The sequence below is a fragment of the Oncorhynchus tshawytscha genome, linkage group LG30 (assembly GCF_018296145.1).
Source record: "Oncorhynchus tshawytscha isolate Ot180627B linkage group LG30, Otsh_v2.0, whole genome shotgun sequence".
NCBI classification, from domain to species: domain Eukaryota; kingdom Metazoa; phylum Chordata; class Actinopteri; order Salmoniformes; family Salmonidae; genus Oncorhynchus; species Oncorhynchus tshawytscha.
In genome coordinates, this window is record NC_056458.1 from 48,084,501 (window position 1) to 48,111,205 (window position 26,705).

The 26,705-nt window shown below is 44.7% G+C and overlaps 1 protein-coding gene across 1 annotated transcript in view; it reads left to right on the forward strand.

Moving 5' to 3' along the window:
- LOC112238581 (reticulon-4 receptor-like 1) overlaps positions 1–21,122 on the forward strand; it is a 162,886-nt gene extending 141,764 nt beyond the window's left edge. Inside the window, exons 2-6 of the mRNA XM_042309632.1 lie at positions 13,842–14,011; positions 14,239–14,523; positions 17,455–17,613; positions 19,049–19,204; positions 19,815–21,122. Of these exons, the coding sequence (XP_042165566.1) occupies positions 13,842–14,011; positions 14,239–14,523; positions 17,455–17,613; positions 19,049–19,204; positions 19,815–20,396 (1,352 nt within the window). The 3' untranslated portion in view covers positions 20,397–21,122. The remainder of the gene's footprint in view (positions 1–13,841; positions 14,012–14,238; positions 14,524–17,454; positions 17,614–19,048; positions 19,205–19,814) is intronic.
- The last annotated feature ends 5,583 nt before the right edge of the window (positions 21,123–26,705 follow it).

Here is a 26,705-nt window from a genome sequence, read left to right on the forward strand (position 1 = left end):
TGGCAGAGGTCCTGTAGAGCATGTCCAGATAAAGTGTCCGGGGTGAAAAAGTTTAATGAAAACAGTTGAGCTAGAGGAAAAAATGCAAATATATATGCAGGTAGCAAAGTAACGCTAGCAACAAAACGCACAGTAGAACGTAAACAAGTCCACAAGTTGTGACAGGAAATTACGTCAGCGCTTAATAAGCACAGACGTGATTTCTACTTTTACATTTAATTTGATACTTAAGTATATTTTATCATTTACTTTTGATACTTAAGTATATTCAAAACCAAATACTTTTAGACTTTTACTCAAGTAGTATTTTACTGGGTGACTTTCACTTGAGTAATTTTCTATTAAGGTGTCTTTACTTTTACTCATGAATGACACAAGTATGTACTTTTTTTTGATATGTGTACTAAATAGCCCTCTACTTTTTTATTTTCAAAGTTTTGTTCTCCTTGCACCCAAACACTGCCTGGTGATTAGCTCCCGGTACTGACTGGTGACTGGCCCCTAGACCATCTCCAGCACAGAGCAGCAGTAGTAGCAGGGGTGTGACGCCACAGAGCAGCAGTAGTAGCAGGGGTGTGACGCCACAGAGCAGTAGCAGGGGTGTGACGCCACAGAGCAGTAGTAGCAGGGGTGTGACACTTCGATCACACCGACAGCGCCATTACATTTTGATACACCAGAATGACATTCATGAAACGCTGCGTTTGCAGAGGCAGAGGCAGAGGCAGAGGCAGAGCGTTCTGTGCCAGACGTTGGATATCAGACTGTATGTGTAGACGGCTTGACAGAAACGGAAGCAGAAGGTGAAATTTGAACTTCTGTTGCTCACATATCCAGACGATGCTGCGAACCATTTTGCGACACGACTCTATCGGTGTGTTCAAAGCGTGAGCTCCTCAGCGAAGCCACAGAGCAGCGGCAGTAGTATTTGTATTTATTTGTGTTTATTATTATGGATGCCAAAGCAGCAGCCACTCTTCCTGGGGTCCAGCAAAATTAAGGCAGTTTATACAATTTTAAAAAACAAATTCCCAACACACTGTGTGCCCTCAGGCCCATACTCCACGACCACATATCTTCAACAAAAAATTCATGTGTGTGTGTGTGTGTGTATAGTGCATATGTTATCGTGTGTGTGTGTGTGCCTATGTTTGTGTTACTTCATAGTCCCAGCTGTTCCATAAGGGTTAGTAGCAGGGCTGTGAGCAGAACGGAGGAAAGAGCTGCAGACTCAGTCCTTGACACATCACTGGCAAAGGCATTGAAAATGATTGAAGGCATATCTCACACGTCAGGCTCCATGCCACCAGCTAGTCTCACAGGTAAATACATATAAATCACTTCACACTGATCCCTTCCCTCTCTTCTGTTGTCCTTTTCCTCTTCTCCTCACCATGTACACTGTTCTCCAAACACTCCTAATGTCCCCCCTCTTCTCCTCACCATGTAGACTGTTCTCCAAACACTCCTAATGTCCCCCCTCTCCTCCTCCTCTCCACAGTGTCCTGGTAGCTATAGCTGATTTCATGGATGAACACTTGCCAAAACTCCAGGAGGAATTCGGTCACCAGCTGCATGAGTTCATGCATGACTTCAAGAAGAGGACAAGCCGAAACGACTGGGACCCCAGTGAAATTAACGACTCGTTCTGTTGTTTTTCAGACATCTCAGGAGTCAGGCACGAGACACTTTCATTTTTATTCCATAAACACTTTTTGATATTCACGTTTCTCTTCATAAGACACTGTTTTTACTATAGTTCCGAAATATTTATATTGCTCATAAATATTTTTCATCTACAATCTTTATATTTGAAACTTTTTTGTTGTTTACATGTCTCTTCTCAGAAGACTATTTTGTGGTTTACATTCAAAAGCAAGAATAAAGGTTTATTTGTCTGCTGAAAAAGCTCTGTTGGCATTTGTACATGTCAAGGTGTTTCTGTCTGAACATTAAGTGCTGACCAGGTAGAGAAGAGCAGTACAATCTCATTTAAATTACTGCACACTGAGACGTCCGCGGAATCAGGTTGAAGAGCTGTGAGCCAAAGATTTTATAGGCTTTCTTCTACTTGCGGTGTAGTACAATCTAATTTAAATTACTGCACACTGAGGAATCAGGTTTTGTTGTATTAATTCTTGACGCTGCCCATCCCTTAAGCGGGATAATTGTCATCAGCAACCGCTGAATAGCATAGCGCCTCAGTCAAATAATATTACTAAAATTATTCATATTCATGAAATCACAAGTGCAATATTGCAAAACACAGCTTAGCCTTTTGTTAATCCACCTGTCGTCTCAGATTTTGAAATGATACTTTACAGTGAAAGCAATCCAAGCGTTTGTGTAAGTTTATCGGTCGCATGACAAAACATTAAGTACACTTAGCATCAGATAGCTTGGTCACGAATCAGAAAAGCAATCAAATTAATTGTTTACCTTTGATGATCTTCAGATGTTTTCTCTCACGAGACTCCCAGTTACACAACAAATGTTCCTTTTGTTCCATAAAGATTATTTTTATGTCCAAAATACCTCCATTTGTTTGGCGCTTTATGTTCAGAAATCCACAGGCTCAAGCGGTCACGACAACGCAGACAAATTCCAAATAGTATACTTAATGTCCACAGAAACATGTCAAAGGTTTTTTATAATCAATCGTCAGGTTGTTTTTAAAATATATAATTGACAATATATCAACCGCAAATGTCTTTCACAGTAGGAGAGGGAAAAGCTCCAAACTCTGTTGCGCGAGCAAAACTCATGTGAGCACTTGACGCGATGTTATCATTCTGGCTCATTTCTCAAAATAAAAGCCTGAAACTACGTCTGAAGACTGGTGACACCTTGAGGAAGCGATAGGAAAAGGAATCTGGTTGATATCCCTTTAATTAAATGGACCAATGGGAGGCTATGGAACATGGAGTTTTCAAAATAGAAGCCACTTCCTAGTTTGATTTTTCTCAGGGTTTCGCCTGCAATATCAGTTCTGTTATACTCACAGACAATATTTTGACAGTTTTGGAAACTTTAGAGTGTTTTCTATCCTAATCTGTCAATTATATGCATATTCTAGCATCTGGTCCTGAGAAATAGGCCGTTTACTTTGGGAACGTTATTTTTCCAAGCATACAAATAGTGCCCCCTAGCTTCAAGAGGTTTAAAGATTAAAACTATACTGCTTTCACAGTGCTCACAAAAAAACTCATTGTTAAAAGCCACGATGCCAAATGCATTCTCTGACTGTTCAATAACTAGAGTGGTAGTTCCAGGTACCATGAGAATGGTGTCCTAACCAACCAAACAATTAAAAAAAGAAGCAACAACAAGCTATTTTTTTCTCTTTAAAATTTTTTTTTGCATTGTTTGTAACTTTATTTTGTACTTAATGTTGCTGCTACCATCTCTTAAGATCAAAAAGAGCTTATTGGATGTTAGAACAGCGATTACTCACCTCGTACTGGATAAATATTTTTTTTTTGTAATGAGTCTGACGGATATACTACTTTGTTAAGACCAGGCCCAAATCCCCGTCATCAGAAGAAAAGACAGAGAAAAAAGGGGGCGGAGGGCAGAGGACGGGGGCGGAGGGCATCTTCTCTGTCTCCGTATCTAGCCTATTATATGTGTTGCTAGGTACATAAAATCAAGTAGATCTCTGTTATATGTGTTGCTAGGCACATCAAATCTAGTGGATCTCTGTTATATGTGTTGCTAGGCACATCAAATCTAGTGGATCTCTGTTATATGTGTTGCTAGGCACATCAAATCTAGTGGATCTCTGTTATATGTGTTGCTAGGCACATCAAATCTAGTGGATCTCTGTTATATGTGTTGCTCGGCACATCAAATCTAGTGGATCTCTGTTATATGTGTTGCTAGGCACATCAAATCTAGTGGATCTCTGTTATATGTGTTGCTAGGCACATCAAATCTAGTGGATCTCTGTTATATGTGTTGCTAGGCACATCAAATCTAGTGGATCTCTGTTATATGTGTTGCTCGGCACATCAAATCTAGTGGATCTCTGTTATATCTGTTGCTAGGCACATCAAATCTAGTGGATCTCTGTTATATGTGTTGCTAGGCACATCAAATCTAGTGGATCTCTGTTATATGTGTTGCTCGGCACATCAAATCTAGTGGATCTCTGTTATATGTGTTGCTAGGCACATCAAATCTAGTGGATCTCTGTTATATGTGTTGCTAGGCACATCAAATCTAGTGGATCTCTGTTATATGTGTTGCTAGGCACATCAAATCTAGTGGATCTCTGTTATATGTGTTGCTAGGCACATCAAATCTAGTGGATCCATATTATATGCGATCAAATCTAGTAGATCCCGGGAAATTCCTAACATAAAATGTTCTCGCCAGTACAGTGTCTCTCTGTGCACACTATTCTGCTGCTCGTCTTCCATCTGTGGGTGTCGTCACTTCCTTGTTTCAGCCGTAGATAGCTATTAGCAGCTCATCGCCCTCTACTGTCCCGGGGGAATATTGGTCAGAGGATGATATCAGTGAGAGGAGAGACACAGTGTGAGGATGGACGAGAGGAGAGACACAGTGAGAGGATGGATGAGAGGAGAGACACAGTGAGAGGATGGATGAGAGGAGAGACACAGAGAGAGGATGGATGAGAGGAGAGACACAGAGAGACGATGGATGAGAGGAGAGACACAGTGAGAGGAGAGAGGATGGATGAGAGAAGGATGGATGAGAGGAGACAGGGTAGATGAGAGGAGAGAGGATGGATGAGAGGAGAGAGGGTAGATGAGAGGAGAGAGGATGGATGATGAGAGGAGAGACATGGTGAGAGGAGAGAGGATGGATGAGAGGAGAGCAGAGAGGATGGATGAGAGGAGAGGAGAGAGGAGAGGCACGGTCAGAGGATGGATGAGAGGACAGAGGATGGATGAGAGGAGAGCAGAGAGGATGGATGAGAGGAGAGGAGAGAGGATGGATGAGAGGAGAGGCACGGTGAGAGGAGAGAGGATGGATGAGAGAAGAGGCACGGTGCGAGGATGGATGAATTAGAGATGATGGGTTGTAGTCAGAATGTCATGTGTTACTGAAGCTGATGTTGATTGAAGGGTCAATCACTGAGGCCTCTACAACACGCTTCATCACAGGAACTGTCACACACACACACACACACACTCTCCCTCTCTCCCTCTTCATCCCTCGTGTTTTATTTCTCTCTCTTCATCCCTCGTGTTTTATTTCTCTCCCTCTTCATCCCTCGTGTTTTATTTCTCTCCCTCTTTATCCCTCGTGTTTTATTTCTCTCTATCCCTCTTCTTTCTTTCCAGAACTCCTCCTAACCTCCGCACATCTCCATCTCTCCACTCCTCCACCCCCCCCTTTGTCTCTCGTTTCTTCATCGATACATCCCTCATGTCCTCTCATTTCTACATTCAAAAATACCTCAATTACCCTCCTCTCATCCTCCTCTACACCGTGGGGGGGTTACAGCATGTAGTACTGGGGGGTTACACCATGTAGTACTGGGGGGTTATACCATGTAGTACTGGGGGGTTACAGCATGTAGTACTGGGGGGTTACACCATGTAGTACTGGGGGGTTACAGCATGTAGTACTGGGGGGTTACAGCATGTAGTACTGGGGGGTTACAGCATGTAGTACTGGGGGTTACAGCATGTAGTACTGGGGTGGTTACACCATGTAGTACTGGGGGGTTACAGCATGTAGTACTGGGGGGTTACAGCATGTATTACTGGGGGGGGTTAAACCATGTAGTACTGGGGGTTCAGCTGGAGGAAACAACATTGCTTTTCTTCTACCTTTAGAGGATAACCTTCTACCTTTAGAGGATAACCTTCTACCTTTAGAGGATAACCTTCTACCTTTAGAGGATAACCTTCTACCTTTAGAGGATAACCTTCTACCTTTAGAGGATAACCTTCTACCTTTAGAGGATAACCTTCTACCTTTAGAGGATAACCTTCTACCTTTAGAGGATAACCTTCTACCTTTAGAGGATAACCTTCTACCTTTAGAGGATACCTTTAGAGATATTTTCTGAATTGTTGTTTGATTGCTTGTGTGTGTAGGTGCCTTTGAGTGTGCGTGTGTGTGTGACAATCATACACACACACAATGACATGAAAATAAAATAAAACTCTTGCTCAGTTGTGCACCGGGGCCGGAGGTTAATGATTTCTACGACAGACTATTTGGAGCTGACGTTTATAGCATGCTGAATGGGGTTTTAGTGTATGACAAACCAATCAAATGTAAAAGACACACAATGCAGTTTGGTTCTGTTATCCCTGTAGCATTGAGAACGGGAACATTAATTTATTCACGTTATTAGCAGATTCTGTTAACTCTGTCGATGTTCATCAGACTCTGTTACCATGACACAAAGTCCTAACAGAAAGAGGAGAGCAGATGAAGATCGTCAGAGGACAATCCCCCCTAAAGTCCCAAGTCATAGACTGTTCTCGGCAAGCGGTACCGGAGCACCAATCTCGGTCCAAAAGGCTACTGAATTAACCGTTTCTACCCACAAGCCATAGGATTGGTATTACCCCCACCCGTTGTTTTCACACTACTGCTACTCGCTGTTTATTATCTATGAATAGTGACTTTACCCCTACCTACATGTTCAAATTATCTCGATATAACGGTTTTCTTCTTCTTCCTGAGAGGAGGACCAAAATGCAGCGTGGTTAGTGTTCAACATCTTTAATATCGACAATAAGCGAGAACACTACAAAATACAAAACAACAAAAGTGAAAACCGAAACAGTCCTATCTGGTGCAATGACACAAAAGACAGAAGACAGAAGACAACCACCCACAAAATACCCAAGGGAATATGGCTGCCTAAATATGGTTCCCAATCAGAGACAACGATAGACAGCTGCCTCTAATTGAGAACCAATCTAGGAAACCATAGACTTACAAAACTACCGAGAAAGGAAACAGCCCCATGAACATACAAAAACCCTAGACCAGACAAAACACATAAATCCCCCATGTCACACCCTGACCTAACCAAGATAATAAAGAAAACAGAGATAACTAAGGCCAGGGCGTGACACTTGACTAACCTGTACCCCCACACACTGACTCTGTACCGGTACCCCCCTGTATATAGCCTCCACATTGACTCTGTACCATAACACCCTGTATATAGCCTCCACATTGACTCTGTACCGGTACCCCTGTATATAGCCTCCACATTGACTCTGTACCGGTACCCCCTGTATATAGCCTCCACATTGACTCTGTACCATAACACCCTGTATATAGCCTCCACATTGACTCTGTACCGGTACCCCCTGTATATAGCCTCCACATTGACTCTGTACTGGTACCCCCTGTATATAGCCTCCACATTGACTCTGTACCGGTACCCCCTGTATATAGCCTCCACATTGACTCTGTACCATAACACCCTGTATATAGCCTCCACATTGACTCTGTACTGGTACCCCCTGTATATAGCCTCCACATTGACTCTGTACTGGTACCCCCTGTATATAGCCTCCACATTGACTCTGTACCATAACACCCTGTATATAGCCTCCACATTGACTCTGTACCGGTACCCCTGTATATAGCCTCCACATTGACTCTGTACCATAACACCCTGTATATAGCCTCCACATTGACTCTGTACCGGTACCCCCTGTATATAGCCTCCACATTGACTCTGTACCATAACACCCTGTATATAGCCTCCACATTGACTCTGTACTGGTACCCCCTGTATATAGCCTCCACATTGACTCTGTACTGGTACCCCCCTGTATATAGCATCCACATTGACTCTGTACCGGTACACCCTGTATATAGCCTCCACATTGACTCTGTACTGGTACCCCCCTGTATATAGCATCCACATTGACTCTGTACCGGTACCCCCTGTATATAGCCTCCACATTGACTCTGTACCATAACACCCTGTATATAGCCTCCACATTGACTCTGTACTGGTACCCCCTGTATATAGCCTCCACATTGACTCTGTACTGGTACCCCCTGTATATAGCCTCCACATTGACTCTGTACTGGTACCCCCTGTATATAGCCTCCACATTGACTCTGTACTGGTACCCCCTGTATATAGCCTCCACATTGACTCTGTACCGTAACACCCTGTATATAGCCTCCACATTGACTCTGTACTGGTACCCCTGTATATAGCCTCCACATTGACTCTGTACTGGTACCCCCTGTATATAGCCTCCACATTGACTCTGTACTGGTACCCCTGTATATAGCCTCCACATTGACTCTGTACTGGTACCCCCTGTATATAGCCTCCACATTGACTCTGTACCGGTACCCCCTGTATATAGCCTCCACATTGACTCTGTACTGGTACCCCCTGTATATAGCCTCCACATTGACTCTGTACTGGTACCCCCTGTATATAGCCTCCACATTGACTCTGTACTGGTACCCCCTGTATATAGCCTCCACATTGACTCTGTACTGGTACCCCCTGTATATAGCATCCATATTGACTCTGTACTGGTACCCCCTGTATATAGCCTCCACATTGACTCTGTACTGGTACCCCCTGTATATAGCATCCACATTGACTCTGTACCGGTACCCCTGTATATAGCCTCCACATTGACTCTGTACCATAACACCCTGTATATAGCCTCCACATTGACTCTGTACTGGTACCCCCTGTATATAGCCTCCACATTGACTCTGTACTGGTACCCCCTGTATATAGCCTCCACATTGACTCTGTACTGTACCCCCCTGTATATAGCCTCCACATTGACTCTGTACTGGTACCCCCTGTATATAGCCTCCACATTGACTCTGTACTGACCCCCTGTATCTGCCTCCACATTGACTCTGTACTGGTACCCCCCTGTATATAGCCTCCACATTGACTCTGTACTGGTACCCCCTGTATATAGCCTCCACATTGACTCTGTACTGGTACCCCCTGTATATAGCCTCCACATTGACTCTGTACTGGTACCCCCTGTATATAGCCTCCACATTGACTCTGTACCGGTACCCCCTGTATATAGCCTCCACATTGACTCTGTACTGGTACCCCCTGTATATAGCCTCCACATTGACTCTGTACCGGTACCCCCTGTATATAGCCTCCACATTGACTCTGTACCGGCACCCCCTGTATATAGCCTCCACATTGACTCTGTACCGGCACCCCCTGTATATAGTCTCATTATTGTTATTTTATTGTGTTCTTTACAAAAAAAATACTTTCGTTCATTTATTCAATGTTATCTTAATTATATTTGATTAATACTGCATTGTTGGTTAAGGGCTTGTAAGTCAGCATTTGACGGTAAGCTTTACACCTTCTGTATTCGGAGCGCAAATAAACATTTGATTTTGATTAAGTGCAGCCTAAGTAAGCCTTTCATTATGTTGCTATGATTGTCTTTCTATAATTTAAAAATGGTATTTATCTTCCCGAGGTTACGTCTTTGTGATATTGGGTTGGCCCAGAGAGTTACTTAGTATGTATGTATCTTATCAATGATCCTAATGTACAGCTTCAGTGATATGGCCAGGTGTTGGAGCAGGAACTGAAACCAATGCTCTCCAGGAGAATGACTGGCTACTACTGAGATTTTTCTCAGTTTTGTCTATCCTTGGCTACTGGAGAACAAGGAATTAGGAGAAGGACATCTGAGTCTTATTATCAAATGGAATTTTGATAGGAATCAATACAAAATATTTTGAGAAAGAAACATTGTGTCCGATAGTCTGTGTCTGTTGTCCTAGGGTCTGTGTCTGCTGTCCTAGGGTCTGTGTCTGTTGTACTAGGGTCTGTGTCTGTTGTCCTAGGGTCTGTGTCTGTTGTCCTGGGGTCTGTGTCTGTTGTCCTAGGGTCTGTGTCTGTTGATCTACGGTCTGTGTCTGTTGTCATATGGCCTGTGTCTGTTGTCCTTGGGTCTGTGTCTGTTGCCCTAGGGTCTGTGTCTGTTGTCCTGGGGTCTGTGTCTGTTGTCCTGGGGTCTGTGTCTGTTGTACTAGGGTCTGTGTCTGTTGTCCTAGGGTCTGTGTCTGTTGTACTAGGGTCTGTGTCTGTTTCACTAGGGTTTGTGTATGTTGTCCCAGGGTCTGTGTCTGTTGTCCTAGGGTACGTGTCTGTTTTACTAGGGTCTGTGTCTGTTTTCCTAGGGTCTGTGCCTGTTTTACGAGGGTTTGTGTCTGTTGTCCTGGGGTCTGTGTCTGTTGTCCTAGGGTCTGTGTCTGTTGTACTAGGGTCTGTGTATGTTGTCCCAGGGTCTGTGTCTGTTGTCCTAGGGTATGTGTCTGTTGTCCAGGGGTCTGTGTCTGTTGTCCTAGGGTCTGTGTCTGTTGTACTAGGGTTTATGTATGTTGTCCCAAGGTCTGTGTCTGTTGTCCTAGGGTATGTGTCTGTTGTACTAGGATATGTGTCTGTTGTCCTAGGGTCTGTGTCTGTTGTCCTAGGGTCTGTGTCTGTTGTACACCTTCTGTGCCTGTTGTACTAGGGTCTGTGTCTGTTGTCCCCGGGTCTGTGTCTGTTGTCCTAGGGTCTGTGTCTGTTGTACTAGGGTATGTGTCTGGTGTCCCTGGGTCTGTGTATGTTGTACTAGGGTATGTGTCTGTTGTCCCCGGGTCTGTGTCTGTTGTCCTGGGGCCTGTGTCTGTTGTCCTGGGGTCTGTGTCTGTCGTACTAGGGTATGTGTCTGTTGTACTGGGGTCTGTGTCTGTTGTCCTGGGGTCTGTCCCTGTTGTACTAGGGTATGTGTCTGTTGTCCCCGGGTCTGTGTCTGTTGTCCTGGGGTCTGTGTCTGTTGTCCTGGGGTCTGTGTCTGTTGTCCTGGGGTCTGTGTCTGTTGTACTGGGGTCTGTGCCTGTTGTACTAGGGTATGTGTCTGTTGTCCCCGGGTCTGTGTCTGTTGCCCTGGGGTCTGTGTCTGTTGTACTAGGGTAGGTGTCTGTTGTCCCTGGGTCTGTGTCTGTTGTCCTGGGGTATATGTCTGTGTCCCCGGGTCTGTGTCTGTTGTCCTGGGGTCTGTGTCTGTGTCCCAGGGCCTGTGTCTGTTGTCCTGGGGTCTATGCCTGTTGTCCTAGGGTCTGTGTCTGTTGTCCTGGGGTATATGTCTGGTGTCCCAGGGTCTGTGTCTGTTGTCCTGGGGTATATGTCTGGTGTCCCAGGGTCTGTGTCTGTTGTTCTTTTTGTTAGATGATTCAGGACATTCTATAATACCTCTTACTAGTTAAACTACTACAGCTGAGGCAGTATAACACTGTTATACATATTAGCGTCACTACTGTCTGGCCCGTGAGACTTATAGTAGATGTTGTGAGAATGAATAGTAGATGTTCTGACTGTAAATTATTGTCTTATAGACAGGCATCAGCAGCCAGCAGCATCTGGATGGCAAGAACCAGCATCTGGGTGGCATCACGCTACATCAACAGCCCTATCAGCATGTCGTGGGGACCCAGAGAACGAGCATTCACACATACTTCATCTTGACTGACAGACATGAGGGTACCTTGCAAGCCATCTGGCTCACTGGGCTGTTTTGATGAGCTTTGTCTTTGGTACCTCATCCAGTCAGGGTCTGTCAAACTTGAACACTTTTTCTACAAGCGACAATCTACGACACTGACGTTTACACAACTGAGGCGAATCCCGTGGTAGCAGAGTTGAGGGACAGAACGTCGCATTAAACAGATCTGTTCGAGAAACAGAAATGTTTGTGTTTTATTTACAAAATGCCGCCAGGCAAATAGCCATGTAAAAAACAGCTGAATTTAAACCCACGTTCTTTTGTCCAGGGAATTCTCTGCGTTTGGTTCTTCACATGTATCTGAATGAAGAAAGCATCATAACAAGGCACATGAAGAGCCTACCGAAGCAGTTTCTGTTAATGATGATGAAGGCCCTTCTACCGCTGCTAATAGTTTTGGTGATGTGCCAGCACTAAGCTCACATTGTGATTCAGCTCTGTATAATAAGAGTATTGTGGATAATTGTGATTCAGCTCTATATAATAAGAGTGTCGTGGATAATTGTGATTCAGCTCTATATAATAAGAGTGTCGTGGATAATTGTGATTCAGCTCTATATAATAAGAGTGTTGTGGATAATTGTGATTCAGCTCTATATAATAAGAGTGTCGTGGATAATTGTGATTCAGCTCTATATAATAAGAGTGTTGTGGATAATTGTGATTCAGCTCTAAATAATAAGAGTGTTGTGGATAATTGTGATTCAGCTCTATATAATAAGAGTGTCGTGGATAATTGTGATTCAGCTCTATATAATAAGAGTGTTGTGGATAATTGTGATTCAGCTCTATATAATAAGAGTGTCGTGGATAATTGTGATTCAGCTCTATATAATAAGAGTGTCGTGGATAATTGTGCTGCAACAATAGCTCAACTCAAAGCAGCAGGAGCAGGTGAAACAACAGTAAATGCTTTAGTTAGTTCCATGGAAGAGAGAGTTGATGATGATCCACAGTCAAGCTAAACAGTCAGTGAAGAAGTGTCTGTCTTTACAGGAAACTGGCAACAATGATATAGATAGATCCAGTGTTTTGGACAAATAGAAAATCCTTTCAGTGTACTGAATTCTGAAACCAAAAGGTTGAAATATTTCTCAGAGAGAAGAGGGAACCGTAGATCCAGTTGAATATGTTCTTGGCGCAGGATTTGACACGCGATGCAAGGGAATCACTGGAATGTATGACCAGGTTATTGTTACAGATACATTAATGAACATACCCATTTTTGTTGACGTTTAGAGTCTATTTACAAAAATGCACACGTCATTTAAATGTGTCAGCCTGTGGATGGTCCCAAAGAAAGTCTACTTCGACCTGCGTGATGGATCGTTAAGAAACATTCTCTATTCTCAGAAGAGACTCGTGCTCTATTCTCAGAAGAGACTCGTGCTCTATTCTCAGAAGAGACTCGTGCTCTATTCTCAGAAGAGACTCGTGCTCTATTCTCAGAAGAGACTCGTGCTCTATTCTCAGAAGAGACTCGTGCTCTATTCTCAGAAGAGACTCGTGCTCTATTCTCAGAAGAGACTCGTGCTCTATTCTCAGAAGAGACTCGTGCTCTATTCTCAGAAGAGACTCGTGCTCTATTCTCAGAAGAGACTCATGCTCTATTCTCAGAATATTCTATCCTCTCTGCCATGTTCCCCTCCTCTCTGCCATGTTCCTCTCCTCTCTGCCATGTTCCCCTCCTCTCTGCCATGTTCCACTCCTCTCTGCCATGTTCCTCTCCTCTCTGCCATGTTCCTCTCCTCTCTGCCATGTTCCTCTCCTCTCTGCCATGTTCCCCTCCTCTCTGCCATGTTCCCCTCCTCTCTGCCATGTTCCCCTCCTCTCTGCCATGTTCCCCTCCTCTCTGCCATGTTCCCCTCCTCTCTGCCATGTTCCTCTCCTCTCTGCCATGTTCCCCTCCTCTCTGCCATGTTCCTCTCCTCTCTGCCATGTTCCCCTCCTCTCTGCCATGTTCCCCTCCTCTCTGCCATGTTCCTCTCCTCTCTGCCATGTTCCTCTCCTCTCTGCCATGTTCCTCTCCCTCTGCCATGTTCCTCTCCTCTCTGCCATGTTCCCCTCCTCTCTGCCATGTTCCCCTCCTCTCTGCCATGTTCCTCTCCTCTCTGCCATGTTCCCCTCCTCTCTGCCATGTTCCCCTCCTCTCTGCCATGTTCCCCTCCTCTCTGCCCTCTCTCTTTCATTTTGGTACCAGCTGACTTGACAGTAGTAGTGCCAATAAAAGTTTTCCAAAAGATGTCTCTCCTCACCGAAGTTGTGTTGCTGGTGTGGTGCTGTGTGTCCCAACTAACTCCCTCTTTCGTCTGTCAGGTTCTGGAGGTGTAGAGCTGCTCCTCGTCCTGTGCGGCCTGGACCTCTCCTCCCCCTGTCCCAGGGACTGTATCTGCTACACCTCTCCCAGCACCGTATCCTGTCAGGCACACAACTTTCTGTCTGTCCCAGAGGAGATCCCAGCCCAGAGCGAGAGGGTCTTCCTGCAGGTAAGAACCAGTTGATTACTCAACCATGTGTAGTCTTGGAAATTAAAAAAGCATTTGTACTAAAAAAAAAATTAATGCTGAGTGTCTTGGGCTTCTTCTTTTGGAATAGTTTTGTCGAATTATAATTTCTAATGTTGCCGTCCGTCAATGTTGCCATCCGGTTTCCAAAGAGCCACATCCAGACCCTAAGCAGCGTTCTCATCCTTTGTTTCTCTCCATTCTTCCAGAACAACAAGATTCAGCGTCTGCTGCGAGGCCACTTTAGTCCCACCACGGTCATGCTGTGGCTCTACTCCAACAACATCTCTTACATCCAGGCCTCCACTTTTCACGGCTTTGCCCGCCTGGAGGAGCTGGATTTGGGGGATAACCGTCACCTGAGGGCCCTGGCTTCAGACACCTTCCAGGGCCTAGGCCGCCTGCACGCTCTGCACCTCTACCACTGTGGGCTGCTCAGCCTGTCGCCAGGGATCTTTGAGGGGCTCAGCAGCCTGCAGTACCTCTATCTGCAGGTAGAGGAATAGAATTGAAAATCTTAGCTATATTAGATAGCTAGTGTCGTGGCAAATTGCAAGATTATTTTATAATGCTTGTATTGCATTATAATGGTTGTTTTATTCGACAGAATAGAGTGTTCTGTTAGCTATTGTGTGTGTGTGTTCCACTGAGGATGGGCCTCTATGAGATAGCACTGACGGAGGAGATTTACGTTGTCTTTGGGTAATAAAGCCTAAAGAGCATTCCAGATAACATGAGGTAATGTTTTTGCGCTATACCGTACCAGGGTGAGACGGGTCCCAGTTTGGAGTAGGAAGGGGCCAGACACTGGTCTTTACAATGAGACCTGTTGACACAGCAGTAACTCTCTGCTATGTTTTATAGCTATCTTTCATACAAATCTTAACCTTGTGACCCATTCTATGTATCTGTTGTTCATCATGTAAGTTGAGAGGGGTGTATCTTTGCTATAAAAGATCTTTGTACTTTTCAATTGTTCATTAGAGATAGCGCATCATTGAAAGTCAAAAGGCTATTGCAAACTCTTATTATTATAAAAAATATAGTTAAGTATAACTCTGACTGGTGTGTGAAGTTTGTAACTCTCCTCATTTGGTGAAGAAGAAATAAGCCACCAAACTAGCTACACACATCATGGCTATAGTGAGAACCTACTTTCTATATTTATCTCAGGAAGTATTCAGACCCATTGACTTTTTCCACATTTTGTCAGGTTAGAGTCTTGTTCTAAAATTGATTAAATCGTTTCCCCCCCTCATCAATCTAAACACAATATCTCATAATGACAAAGCAAAAATAGATGTTTTTATTTTTATTTTGCAAATAAAAACAAAAACTGAAATATCACATTTACATAAGTATTCAGACCCTTTACTCAGTACTTTGTTGAAGCACCTTGGACAGAGAGTACAGCCTCGAGTCTGCTCGGGTATGACGCTAGAAGCTTAGCACACCTGTATTTGGGGAGGTCCTCCCATTCTTCTCTGCAGATCCTCTCAAGCTCTGTCAGGTTGGATGGGGAGTTTCGTTGCAGAGATGTTCAATTGGGTTCAAGTCTGGGCTCTAGCTGGGCCAGAGACTTGTCCTGAAGCCCCTCCTGTGTTGTCTTGGCTGTGTGCTTTGTGTCGTTGTCCTGTTGGAAGGTGAACCTTCGCCCCAGTCTGAGAACCTGCTCCAGAACGCTCAGGACTTCATCAAGGATCTCTCTATACTTTGCTCTGTTCATCTTTGCCTCGATCCTGAGTAGTCTCCCAGTCCCTGCTGCTGAAAAACATCCTTCATCATGGGGATGGTGCCAGGTTTCCTCCAGATGTGACGTTTCGCATTCAGAACAAAGACTTCAATCTTGGTTTCATCCAACGAAATCAAATCAAATGTATTTATAAAGCCCTTCGTACATCAGCTGATCTCAAAGTGCTGTACAGAAACCCAGCCTAAAACCCCAAACAGCAAGCAATGCAGGTGTAGAAGCACGGTGGCTAGGAAATACTCCCTAGAAAGGCCAAAGGAAGGAAGACCTAGGAAGAAACCTAGAGAAGAACCAGGCTATGAGGGGTGGCCAGTCCTCTTCTGGCTGGGCCGGGTGGAGATTATAACAGAACATGGCCAAGATGTTCAAATGTTCATAAATGGGTCAAATAATAATAATCACAGTAGTTGTCAAGGGTGCTCCAGATAATCTTGTTGCTCATGGTCTGAGAGTCTTTAGGTGCCTTTTGGCAAACTCCAAAGCGGGCTGTCATTACTGAGAAGTGGCTTCCATCTGGCCATTTTACCATAAATGCCCGATTGGTGGAGTGCTGCACAGATGGTTGTCCTGCTGGTAGGTTCTCCCATCTCCTCAGAGGAACTCTATAGCTCTGTCAGAGTGACCATTAGGTTCTTGGTCACCTCCCTGACCAGGCCTCTTCTCCCCCGATTGCTCAGTTTTGCCGGGTGGCCATCTCTAGGAAGAGTCTTTGTTGCTACAAGCCGCGGTGGAGGTCGCGGTGGAGGCCGCGGTGGAGGCCGCGGTGGAGGCCGCGGTGGAGGCCGCGGTGGAGGCCGCGGTGGAGGCCGCGGTGGAGGCCGCGGTGGAGGCCGCGGTGGAGGTCGCGGTGGAGGTCGCGGTGGAGGCCACGGTGTTCTTGGATAATGCAGAAATGTTTTGGTATCCTATCCTTTGCTCTGACAGGCACTGTCAACTGTGGGACGTTATATAGACAGGTGTGTGCCTTTCCAAATCATGTCCAATCAATTGAATTTACCAGAAGTGGACTCCAATCAAGTTGTAGAAACATCTTAAGGATGCATCTGAGCTCAATTTCGAGTCTCATAGCAAATGGTAAATAAGATATTGGGTTTTTTTCTTCTTTTTTTTCTGTTATTCTAGAACTCCTTGTTCCCCACTTTGTCATTATGGGATATTGTGACGTCATTATGGGGTATTGTGATGTCATTATGGGATATTGTGACGTCATTATGGGGTATTGTGATGTCATTATGGGGTATTGTGACGTCATTATGGGGTATTGTGACGTCATTATGGGGTATTATGATGTCATTATGGGATATTGTGTGTAGATTGCTGAGGATAGATTTTTTCTTAATCTATTTTAGAATAAGACTGTAACGTAACAAAATGTGGAAAGAGTCAAGGGGTCTGAATACTTTCCGAAGGCACTGTAAACAGATCTTAATTTGACCAGTTTCTCCACAGAAGAAAATGTATCCCGCATCAGGAGGATTTGATTTTATATATATATATATATTTATATATATATATATATCATTTAAAAAAACATTCAAATGCTATGGGTTTCAGGGAATGTGTGTTTCTACTAGGGTACCTTTTGATTTTCATGACAACAGAGTGATCAAATTAAGATACTACATCTGTATTTCTCTCCCCACTTCTCCCATCCCTCCTCCTCATCCCTCCACAGAACAACCAGTTGGAGTTCCTGGAAGATGATCTGTTTGTGGACCTGCTGAACCTCACCCACCTCTTCCTCCATGGCAACAAGCTCTGGTCCCTCCACCAGAACACATTCAGGGGCCTGGGAGTCCTGGACCGCCTCTTACTACACCAGAACAAGCTACAGGTACAGACACTCCGAAGTCTTTCTTTTTTTTAACACTGACTGCTGTGTACTAGAGTCTGCAGAATTAGAGCTAGGCCAGCCAGCCCACCAGACACACCAAAGTCAGGACCTCCAGACAACCCCAAAGTCAGGACCTCCAGACAGCCCACCAGGCAACCCAAAGTCAGGACCTCCAGGCAACCCAAAGTCAGGACCTCCAGACAACCCAAAGTCAGGTCCTCCAGACAGCCCCTAAGTCAGGACCTCCAGACAACACCAAAGTCAGGACCTCCAGACAACCCAAAGTCAGGACCTCCAGACAGCCCACCAGACACACCAAAGTCAGGACCTCCAGACAACCCCAAAGTCAGGACCTCCAGACAACCCAAAGTCAGGACCTCCAGACAGCCCACCAGACACACCAAAGTCAGGACCTCCAGGCAACCCAAAGTCAGGACCTCCAGACAGCCCACCAGACACACCAAAGTCAGGACCTCCAGACAACACCAAAGTCAGGACCTCCAGACTGCCCCTAAGTCAGGACCTCCAGACTGCCCCTAAGTCAGGACCTCCAGACTGCCCCAAAGTCAGGACCTCCAGACTGCCCCAAAGTCAGGACCTCCAGACAACCCCAAAGTCAGGACCTCCAGACAACCCCAAAGTCAGGACCTCCAGACAGCCCCAAAGTCAGGACCTCCAGCCAGCCCAAAGTCAGACCACCAAAGTCAGGACCACCAGACAGCCCCAAAGTCAGGACCTCCAGACAACCCCAAAGTCAGGACCTCCAGACAACCCCAAAGTCAGGACCTCCAGACAGCCCCAAAGTCAGGACCTCCAGACAGCCCCAAAGTCAGGACCTCCAGACAGCCCCAAAGTCAGGACCTCCAGACAGCCCCAAAGTCAGGACCTCCAGACAGCCCCAAAGTCAGGACCTCCAGACAACCCCAAAGTCAGGACCTCCAGACAGCCCCAAAGTCAGGACCTCTAGACAGCCCACCAGACACCCCATAGTCAAGACCACCAGAGCTAAGAACTCTTTCACCCCCCTAATTCAGTCTTTCACTTGGATAAGATGTTGAACTATTCATTGCACTTCATCACCAGGGATTTTTACATTTTGCCTACTGTCTATTACTGGTGTATTACTGGTGTATTACTGGTGTATTACTGGTCTATTACTGGTCTATTGCTGGTGTATTACTGGTCTATTGCTGGTGTATTACTGGTCTATTACTGGTCTATTACTGGTCTATTACTGGTGTATTACTGTCTGTTACTGGTCTATTACTGGTCTATTGCTGGTCTATTGCTGGTCTATTGCTCTTCCTATTGGAATGGGGATTTTGTGTGTATGTACATTGCCTCTAAAATAATTTAATCAAGTACAGAAAATAATATAGAATAGTTGAGGATATTAATATGGCATTTAGCATCAATGGTTTCTGATCTAATGCAGTGGGTCCACCGTCTGGCATTCCACGACCTGCGTCGCCTCACCACCCTCTACCTGTTCAACAACTCTCTGACTGAGCTGTCTGGGGCCAGCCTGGCTCTGCTGTCTTCCCTGGAGTACCTCAGACTCAACAACAACCCCTGGGAGTGTGACTGCAAGGTGGATTCCAAAACACACAACTTGCTTTTTCAGCTAGCCAAGATACTTTCACTATAGACTCATATTCTGACCATCTTCCCTTTTTGTGCTATTTTGATTTGATTTTTTTGGTCTTTTTTTCTTCATTTCATGTTTTTCAAATCAAATCAAATTGTATTTATTCATTTATCTTATTATTTATTAGTATTTATTTATAATTTTTATTATTATTTATTTATTATTATTATTATTTATTTATTTATTATTATTATGATTTATTTTTATTATTATTATTATTATTTTTTAATCTTATTATTTATTCGTATTAATTTATTATTATTATTATTTATTTATTTATCTTATTATTTATTAGTATTTATTTATTATTATTAGTATTATTTATTTATTATTATTAGTATTATTTATTTATTTATCTTATTTATTCGTATTTATTTATTATTTTTTATTATTATTATTTATGTATTTATTTATTATTATTTATCTTATTGTACTTTAATGTAATCTGTCCTTGGGTGTTTTTAAAGGCATGCATTATTAAATTAAATTGATTGTCTATTATCAAATGATTATTATTATTAAATTATTAAAATGTATTATCATCGTTATCCAGGCTCTGCCACTGTGGGTGTGGCTGCGGAGGTTCCGGGGCTCTACGTCGGTGCTGGAGTGCGTCTCCCCTCCTGAGCTCCAGGGCCGGGACCTGAAGAGCTTGAGGAAAGAGGACTTACCCAGCTGTTCAGCAGGAGAAGCCCGGGGATTTGGTGTCGTAGGCGGAGAGGCCGGGCTGGGGGAGTCCCAGACGAAAGAGGAGGACTGTCGACTCCATCACAGGAACCACAAGCACCGCCATAACCACCACCAGCACCCACACAAGGACAAGAACAACAGGGACCCGTCACCTTCACCCCTACCCTTACCCCTTCCCAGGCCGCCCAAGGGGAGTCACAGGAACTGTACCCGGGGTCGCAAGGGGGGTCAGAACGAGGTGCAGGTACTGAGGGAGGAGGAGGACTACACCCCTGGAGGGAATAAATACAACCCCTCCGCCCCCCCTCGCAGGAGGAACAAGTGTGTCCCCATGACATCAGTTGGCCCGCCCAGTGGGGTCAAGAGAGCCAATAGTAATGTGGCGTCCTGCCCCGCTGGGACTTTTCTCTGCATCCTGTTGGCTGTTCTGCTGTCACTCAGCTGAGACTGAGTTTACATGTAGCTAATGTTTTATCAACAACACCCTACAGGACAGTTCAGCACATACACTTGTGACTGACCAGCTCTGGCTCCTGCACTGAGGTGTGTGTGTGTGTGTGTTGAAGTGTTCTCTGTTGATGCGTTCATTTTAACTGAAGCTTAGCCAGTGGAATTACACCGTCGCTCTTTGATGATGTCATAAAGGGGAGTATCAGTCTCACCTCTAAGGGTTCTGATTTTGTGGTGGATTCCAATGAGAATACAAGAAGAAGAATACTACTATAGCCATATTACCTGAGAGGATACCTCATCCATGATGATAACATGACCCTAACACGTTGTTGACATGCTAGAAAAACATCCCTAAAATGTCAACTGGCCCAATGCTCTTAACCTCTAGGTTACCTGCTGCCCATATTAAACTGTGTTACTGGCCCAACGCTCCTAACCTCTAGGTTACCTGCTGCCCATATTAAACTGTGTTACTGACCCAACACTCCTAACCTCTAGGTTACCTGCAGCCCATATTAAACTGTGTTACTGACCCAACACTCCTAACCTCTAGGTTACCTGCAGCCCATATTAAAGTGTGTTACTGACCCAACACTCCTAACCTCTAGGTTACCTGCAGCCCATATTAAAGTGTGTTTGTGACCCAACACTCCTAACCTCTAGGTTACCTGCAGCCCATATTAAATTGTGTTTGTGACCCAACACTCCTAACCTCTAGGTTACCTGCAGCCCTGCTAACCTCTAGGTTACCTGCAGCCCATATTAAAGTGTGTTTGTGACCCAACACTCCTAACCTCTAGGTTACCTGCAGCCCATATTAAAGTGTGTTTGTGACCCAACACTCCTAACCTCTAGGTTACCTGCAGCCCATATTAAAGTGTGTTTGTGACCCAACACTCCTAACCTCTAGGTTACCTGCAGCCCATATTAAAGTGTGTTACTGACCCAACACTCCTAACCTCTAGGTTACCTGCTGCCCATATTAAAGTGTGTTACTGACCCAACACTCCTAACCTCTAGGTTACCTGCAGCCCATATTAAAGTGTGTTTGTGACCCAACACTCCTAACCTCTAGGTTACCTGCAGCCCATATTAAAGTGTGTTTGTGACCCAACACTCCTAACCTCTAGGTTACCTGCAGCCCATATTAAAGTGTGTTTGTGACCCAACACTCCTAACCTCTAGGTTACCTGCAGCCCATATTAAACTGTGTTTGTGACTAATCTACAGTACAGTGTTGTTTATGTAAACAGTCCCCATGTCTGTCTGCCTTCATTGTTTATTTATTTATTGAATCAGTGCTTGAAATTCAATACTTGACTAAGAGATCTTACAGATGTTGTATGTATGGTGGACAGAGGAAGGGGTAGCGATTCAAAAAATCATGTCAGCCCATATCATTTCACACAGAGTGAGTCCATGTAACTTATTATGGGAGTTGTAAAAGCTGGAAATCTTTGACACGATATCAAAGTGTGAACCCCGCCTCTGTTTTGATAAAAATAAATCATTTTAAAGCTGGGGGATGGGCATGGAGAAATGTAACCACTTTCAAATTCATGGACAGAGCCATTGATGCAAGGAATGACCTTCCATGATTTCAAAATGATAGTTGTAGCACGTGTTTTGAGGCTATACAGTGTTTGTTTTGAGGCTATACAGTGTTTGTTTTGAGGCTATACAGTGTTTGTTTTGAGGCTATACAGTGTTTGTTTTGAGGCTATACAGTGTTTGTTTTGAGGCTATACAGTATTTGTTTACATTTACATCATTTACAAACATTGAACTAAGCTCATGAAGCATTCAAGATTCATCAATGGGAATATATAATTCATTTATAAGTCCAAAAATGTGTCATAATTTAAGCCACATTTGATCCTGAACTAATTTAGGCTTGCCAAAACAAAGGGAGTGAATACTTATGCAAATAATATCTTTTCAGTTATTGAAATTGTATTCCTTTGTATACATTGGTAGAATTACATTTCAACCTTGACATTATGGAGCATTTTGTGTAGATCAATAACAAAAAACAAACCTGAATTAATAAATCCCTTTCAATTTCAATTTGTAACGCAACAAAATCCAAGGGGGGTGAATTCTTGTCATACCCACTGTATAAGCCATTCTAGTTGTGGAGACCCGCTGTGGAACAGACGTAAATTCAACGTCTTTTCCACGTTGGTTCAATGTCATTTCATTAAAATGATGTGGAAACTATGTTGATTCAACCAGTGTGTGGGAGAGGTTAGTGCCTACGGCAAGCCTACATGCCCAAGAGGCTCAAAGCCCAGAAGTCAGAGGTCAATGATAGCTAAGAGGGGAGTTGAGAGGTTATTTAACCTCTCCAATAGCCTCATGGCTTGTTGTAGAGCCTGCCACATATGAACATACATGTACGTGGGGCATTTCAACATCAGTCAGAGAGGAATAATGAAGGAATGATGGAATGAGTATTTGGTACTCCAATGAGAAGAGAGAATGGATTTAACTGCTGCTTCAGGTGCAGTCCTCATTCTGGAATGTTGTGAGTGTTCTAAACTACACAATGGATCTGAGAATGTTGTGAGTGTTCTTAACTACACAATGGATCTGAGAATGTTGTGAGTGTTCTAAACTACACAATGGATCTGAGAATGTTGTGAGTGTTCTAAACTACACAAAGGATCTGAGAGACTGAACATGGAATCTTCTGATTCTACTGAACTGCTGCTATGTTTGAGGAGACAGAGCTCTGGAACTCTCCTCGTGATTCTGGTACCTTCTTTAGGATAAGGAATCTTCTTCATATTTCTGAAATCTTCTTCATGTTTCTTGAACTCTCTTCGTGATTCACAAACCTTCAGTGTTCTGGAACTCTTCTTCATGGTTCTAGAACCTTCTTCAGGATCTGGAACTCTTCTTCGTGGAGAGGTGATAAAGGGACAGGTGACAGAGGGCCCACAGTGCTCCTTGTGGACTGGAGTGGTAACAACACCTCCCCAGCCTTGCCCAGCCCTGTCCAGTCCTACACTCACCAAGCTGTCCCCACAGTGACGGCTGTCCTGTAGAACGGTGGTCTCCAACCCTGGTCCTGGAGATATACAGAGCTTTTGTACCAGCCCCGCACTAACAGACCTGATTCAACTAATCCTGTGTTTCTCAATTCATTCCTGTAGGAACAACGAGAGCCTTGCACTGATTCGGATAGTGCAGGGGTCGACATACGGCCCTATGAAATGTTCACCGAGAGGGAATTTTTTGTTGGTTTTTTTAAACACTCCAGGCCTTGATCATCTATAACTAAATAGAGAGTAGCTCCACGTCAGGCAAAGCATTGTCTGCTGATATGATGCCAGTCCGTGAATTCTCACCCGAGTGGAGAAGTGCAACTGAAGCACAACATTTGTCTGATGCTGAGCCGAAATTACAATAGATTTGCGTTTACAAAACGCAACAAGATATTTCTTATGCGTTTTACTTTTTTTTTTCTTTCCTGCGTGAAAAATAAAGAATTCTGCATTAACACAACTCCTAAGTTTAACTTGCTAATTAATTAAGTGGCTGAATGAATAAGGTGATTGGACATTATATTGTGTTGGCTTTCTGCCGTGTTGGAGAAGCCAAAACCCTTTTGGATGAATCATTTGCTGCCACTGTAATCTTTTGATTTCCTGACTTTTTTTCTCTTCTCCTTCCTCTGCTTGTCTGCTCCTCCCCCATCTTCTCCGAGCAGAGCAGGCAGGCCCGTTGCCCTAGCGACTCCAGACTCCACACAGACACTGTGTGTACGTACACGTGCTGCTCCAGAGTCAGTACTGTTCATTTGCATAATGTCTCTCGTTCACATTCCCTCGTAAAAGTTCAAACTCACCAAAAATGGCATTCGGTGGCCTACCTATGTATGTATAACTTTATAAGTTGGACTGCCGTTTGGCTCGTTAGAATATTTAGCTAGCAGGCTCCAAGGAAATTCGCTATTACTTGTGCTAATTTTGTTAGCATTCTGATAATACACCCCCACACACACACACACACACTAAGCCGGTAATACCTTAAATCCCAGCATAAGAGTCTGGACACCATCCGACCCTAGTGGTGACTCAGTTCTGATTAGTTGAATCAGGTGTGGTTCGTGCACTTCCTGCTGTGTCTCCAGGACAAGAGTGGGTGGACGCTGCGGCAGACAGTATTTGTACCGCTGTAAAAGGTGATGAGGTGATGCTATCTAAAATTACCTCTGTGTCCGTTCGTTGATGTGAGGGTGACGTTTGTAACCACGGAGGAACTGGCTCGGTCCTTTCTGTCCTGTTAGTCTGTCTGCAGCCTGTCGGCAGTCTTCAGTCTGTTTGCAGCCTGTCGGCAGTCTTCAGTCTGTTTGCGGCCTGTCGGCAGTCTGTCGGCAGTCTGTCGGCAGTCTTCAGTCTGTTTGGGGCCTGTCGGCAGTCTGTCGGGAGTCTTCAGTCTGTTTGGGGCCTGTCGGCAGTCTGTCGGGAGTCTTCAGTCTGTTTGGGGCCTGTCGGCAGTCTGTCTGGGAGTCTTCAGTCTGTTTGGGGCCTGTCGGCAGTCTGTCGGGAGTCTTCAGTCTGTTTGGGGCCTGTCGGCAGTCTGTCTGGGAGTCTTCAGTCTGTTTGGGGCCTGTCGGCAGTCTGTCGGGAGTCTTCAGTCTGTTGGGGCCTGTCGGCAGTTTGGGGCCTGTTTGGGGCCTGTCGGCAGTCTGTCGGCAGTCTGTCGGGAGTCTTCAGTCTGTTTGGGGGGCCTGTCGGCAGTCTGTCGGGAGTCTTCAGTCTGTTTGGGGCCTGTCGGCAGTCTGTCGGGAGTCTTCAGTCTGTTTGGGGCCTGTCGGCAGTCTGTCGGGAGTCTTCAGTCTGTTTGGGGCCTGTCGGCAGTCTGTCGGGAGTCTTCAGTCTGTTTGGGGCCTGTCGGCAGTCTGTCGGGAGTCTTCAGTCTGTTTGGGGCCTGTCGGCAGTCTGTCGGGAGTCTTCAGTCTGTTTGGGGCCTGTCGGCAGTCTGTCGGGAGTCTTCAGTCTGTTTGGGGCCTGTCGGCAGTCTGTCGGGAGTCTTCAGTCTGTTTGGGGCCTGTCGGCAGTCTGTCGGGAGTCTTCAGTCTGTTTGGGGCCTGTCGGCAGTCTGTCGGGAGTCTTCAGTCTGTTTGGGGCCTGTCGGCAGTCTGCTTGAAGGACGCTGCACTTCTTTTCATTTGTTATTTCTTCAGTTCTGTCTTTACTTTGTTAAGCAGTTAGTTCAGATAAATTGTTCACATTTCTGGTTCCTTTCATTCCTCCTCCTCATCCTCTGCATTTCTTCAGTTCCTTCCTCCCTCCCTCATCCTCCCTCCCTCCCTCCCTCCCTCCCTCCCTCCCTCCCTCCCTCCCTCCCTCCCTCCCTCCCTCCCTCCCTCCCTCCCACAATGCGACCCTAATTTTGTATGTGGTTACAAAACTACGCCAGTTTCAAAAGCTGTTTATAAACTACATTAAAAATAATTGTTCTCATATTGCTGAGATGGACTGTTTGTTGTCTTCTCCTTTGTGTGTGTGTGTGTTGGACTTGGACTTACAGAGAGAAGAAAATTTGGGAGCAAGGGAGATAGAGTGATAAGGAAAATAGAAATTGAGGAATGAGCAGAATTTTGGATAAAGAGTTAGAAATGCAATGAAATAAGGAAATTAAGGAGACAGATTAACATGCACACAGAGATAAACACACTATCTGTCATACGCAGACACACAATATTTTTTACGTCCTTCATGCCCTAGTTCTGCTTCCCTCACCCTCATACATAAGGGAGTCTCTCTCTCTCTCTCTCTCTCTCTCTCTCTCAAAATTCATGTCAGGCCCTGACCTTAGAGAGCCTTTTTATTTCTCTATTTGGTTAGGTTTTGGTGTGATTTGGATGGGCATTCTAGTTTTTCTATTTCCTTGTTGGCCGGGTATGGCTCTCAGAGGCAGTTGTTTATCGTTGTCTCTGATTGGGGATCATACTTAGGCAGCCCTTTTTCCCACCTTTAGTTGTGGGATCTTGACTATGTTTGTGTGTAGTTGTTTTCTGCACTGCATGTAGCTTCACGTTCTGTTGTAGTTTGTTATTTTTGTTTCTTGTTCATCTAATAAAATGATGTACGCTTACCACGCTGCTCCTTGGTCTAATCAATCTCTAAACGATCGTGACAGAAGATCCCACCACCAAAGGACCAAGCAGCGTGGCCAGGAGGAGCAGGGATCCTGGGCCCAGGAGAAAAGGGAGTGGAGGACATCTTAGACAATGGGAGGAGATTATGGCAGAAGACAAGACCCTGCCATGGAAGCCGGCGGAGGCAGC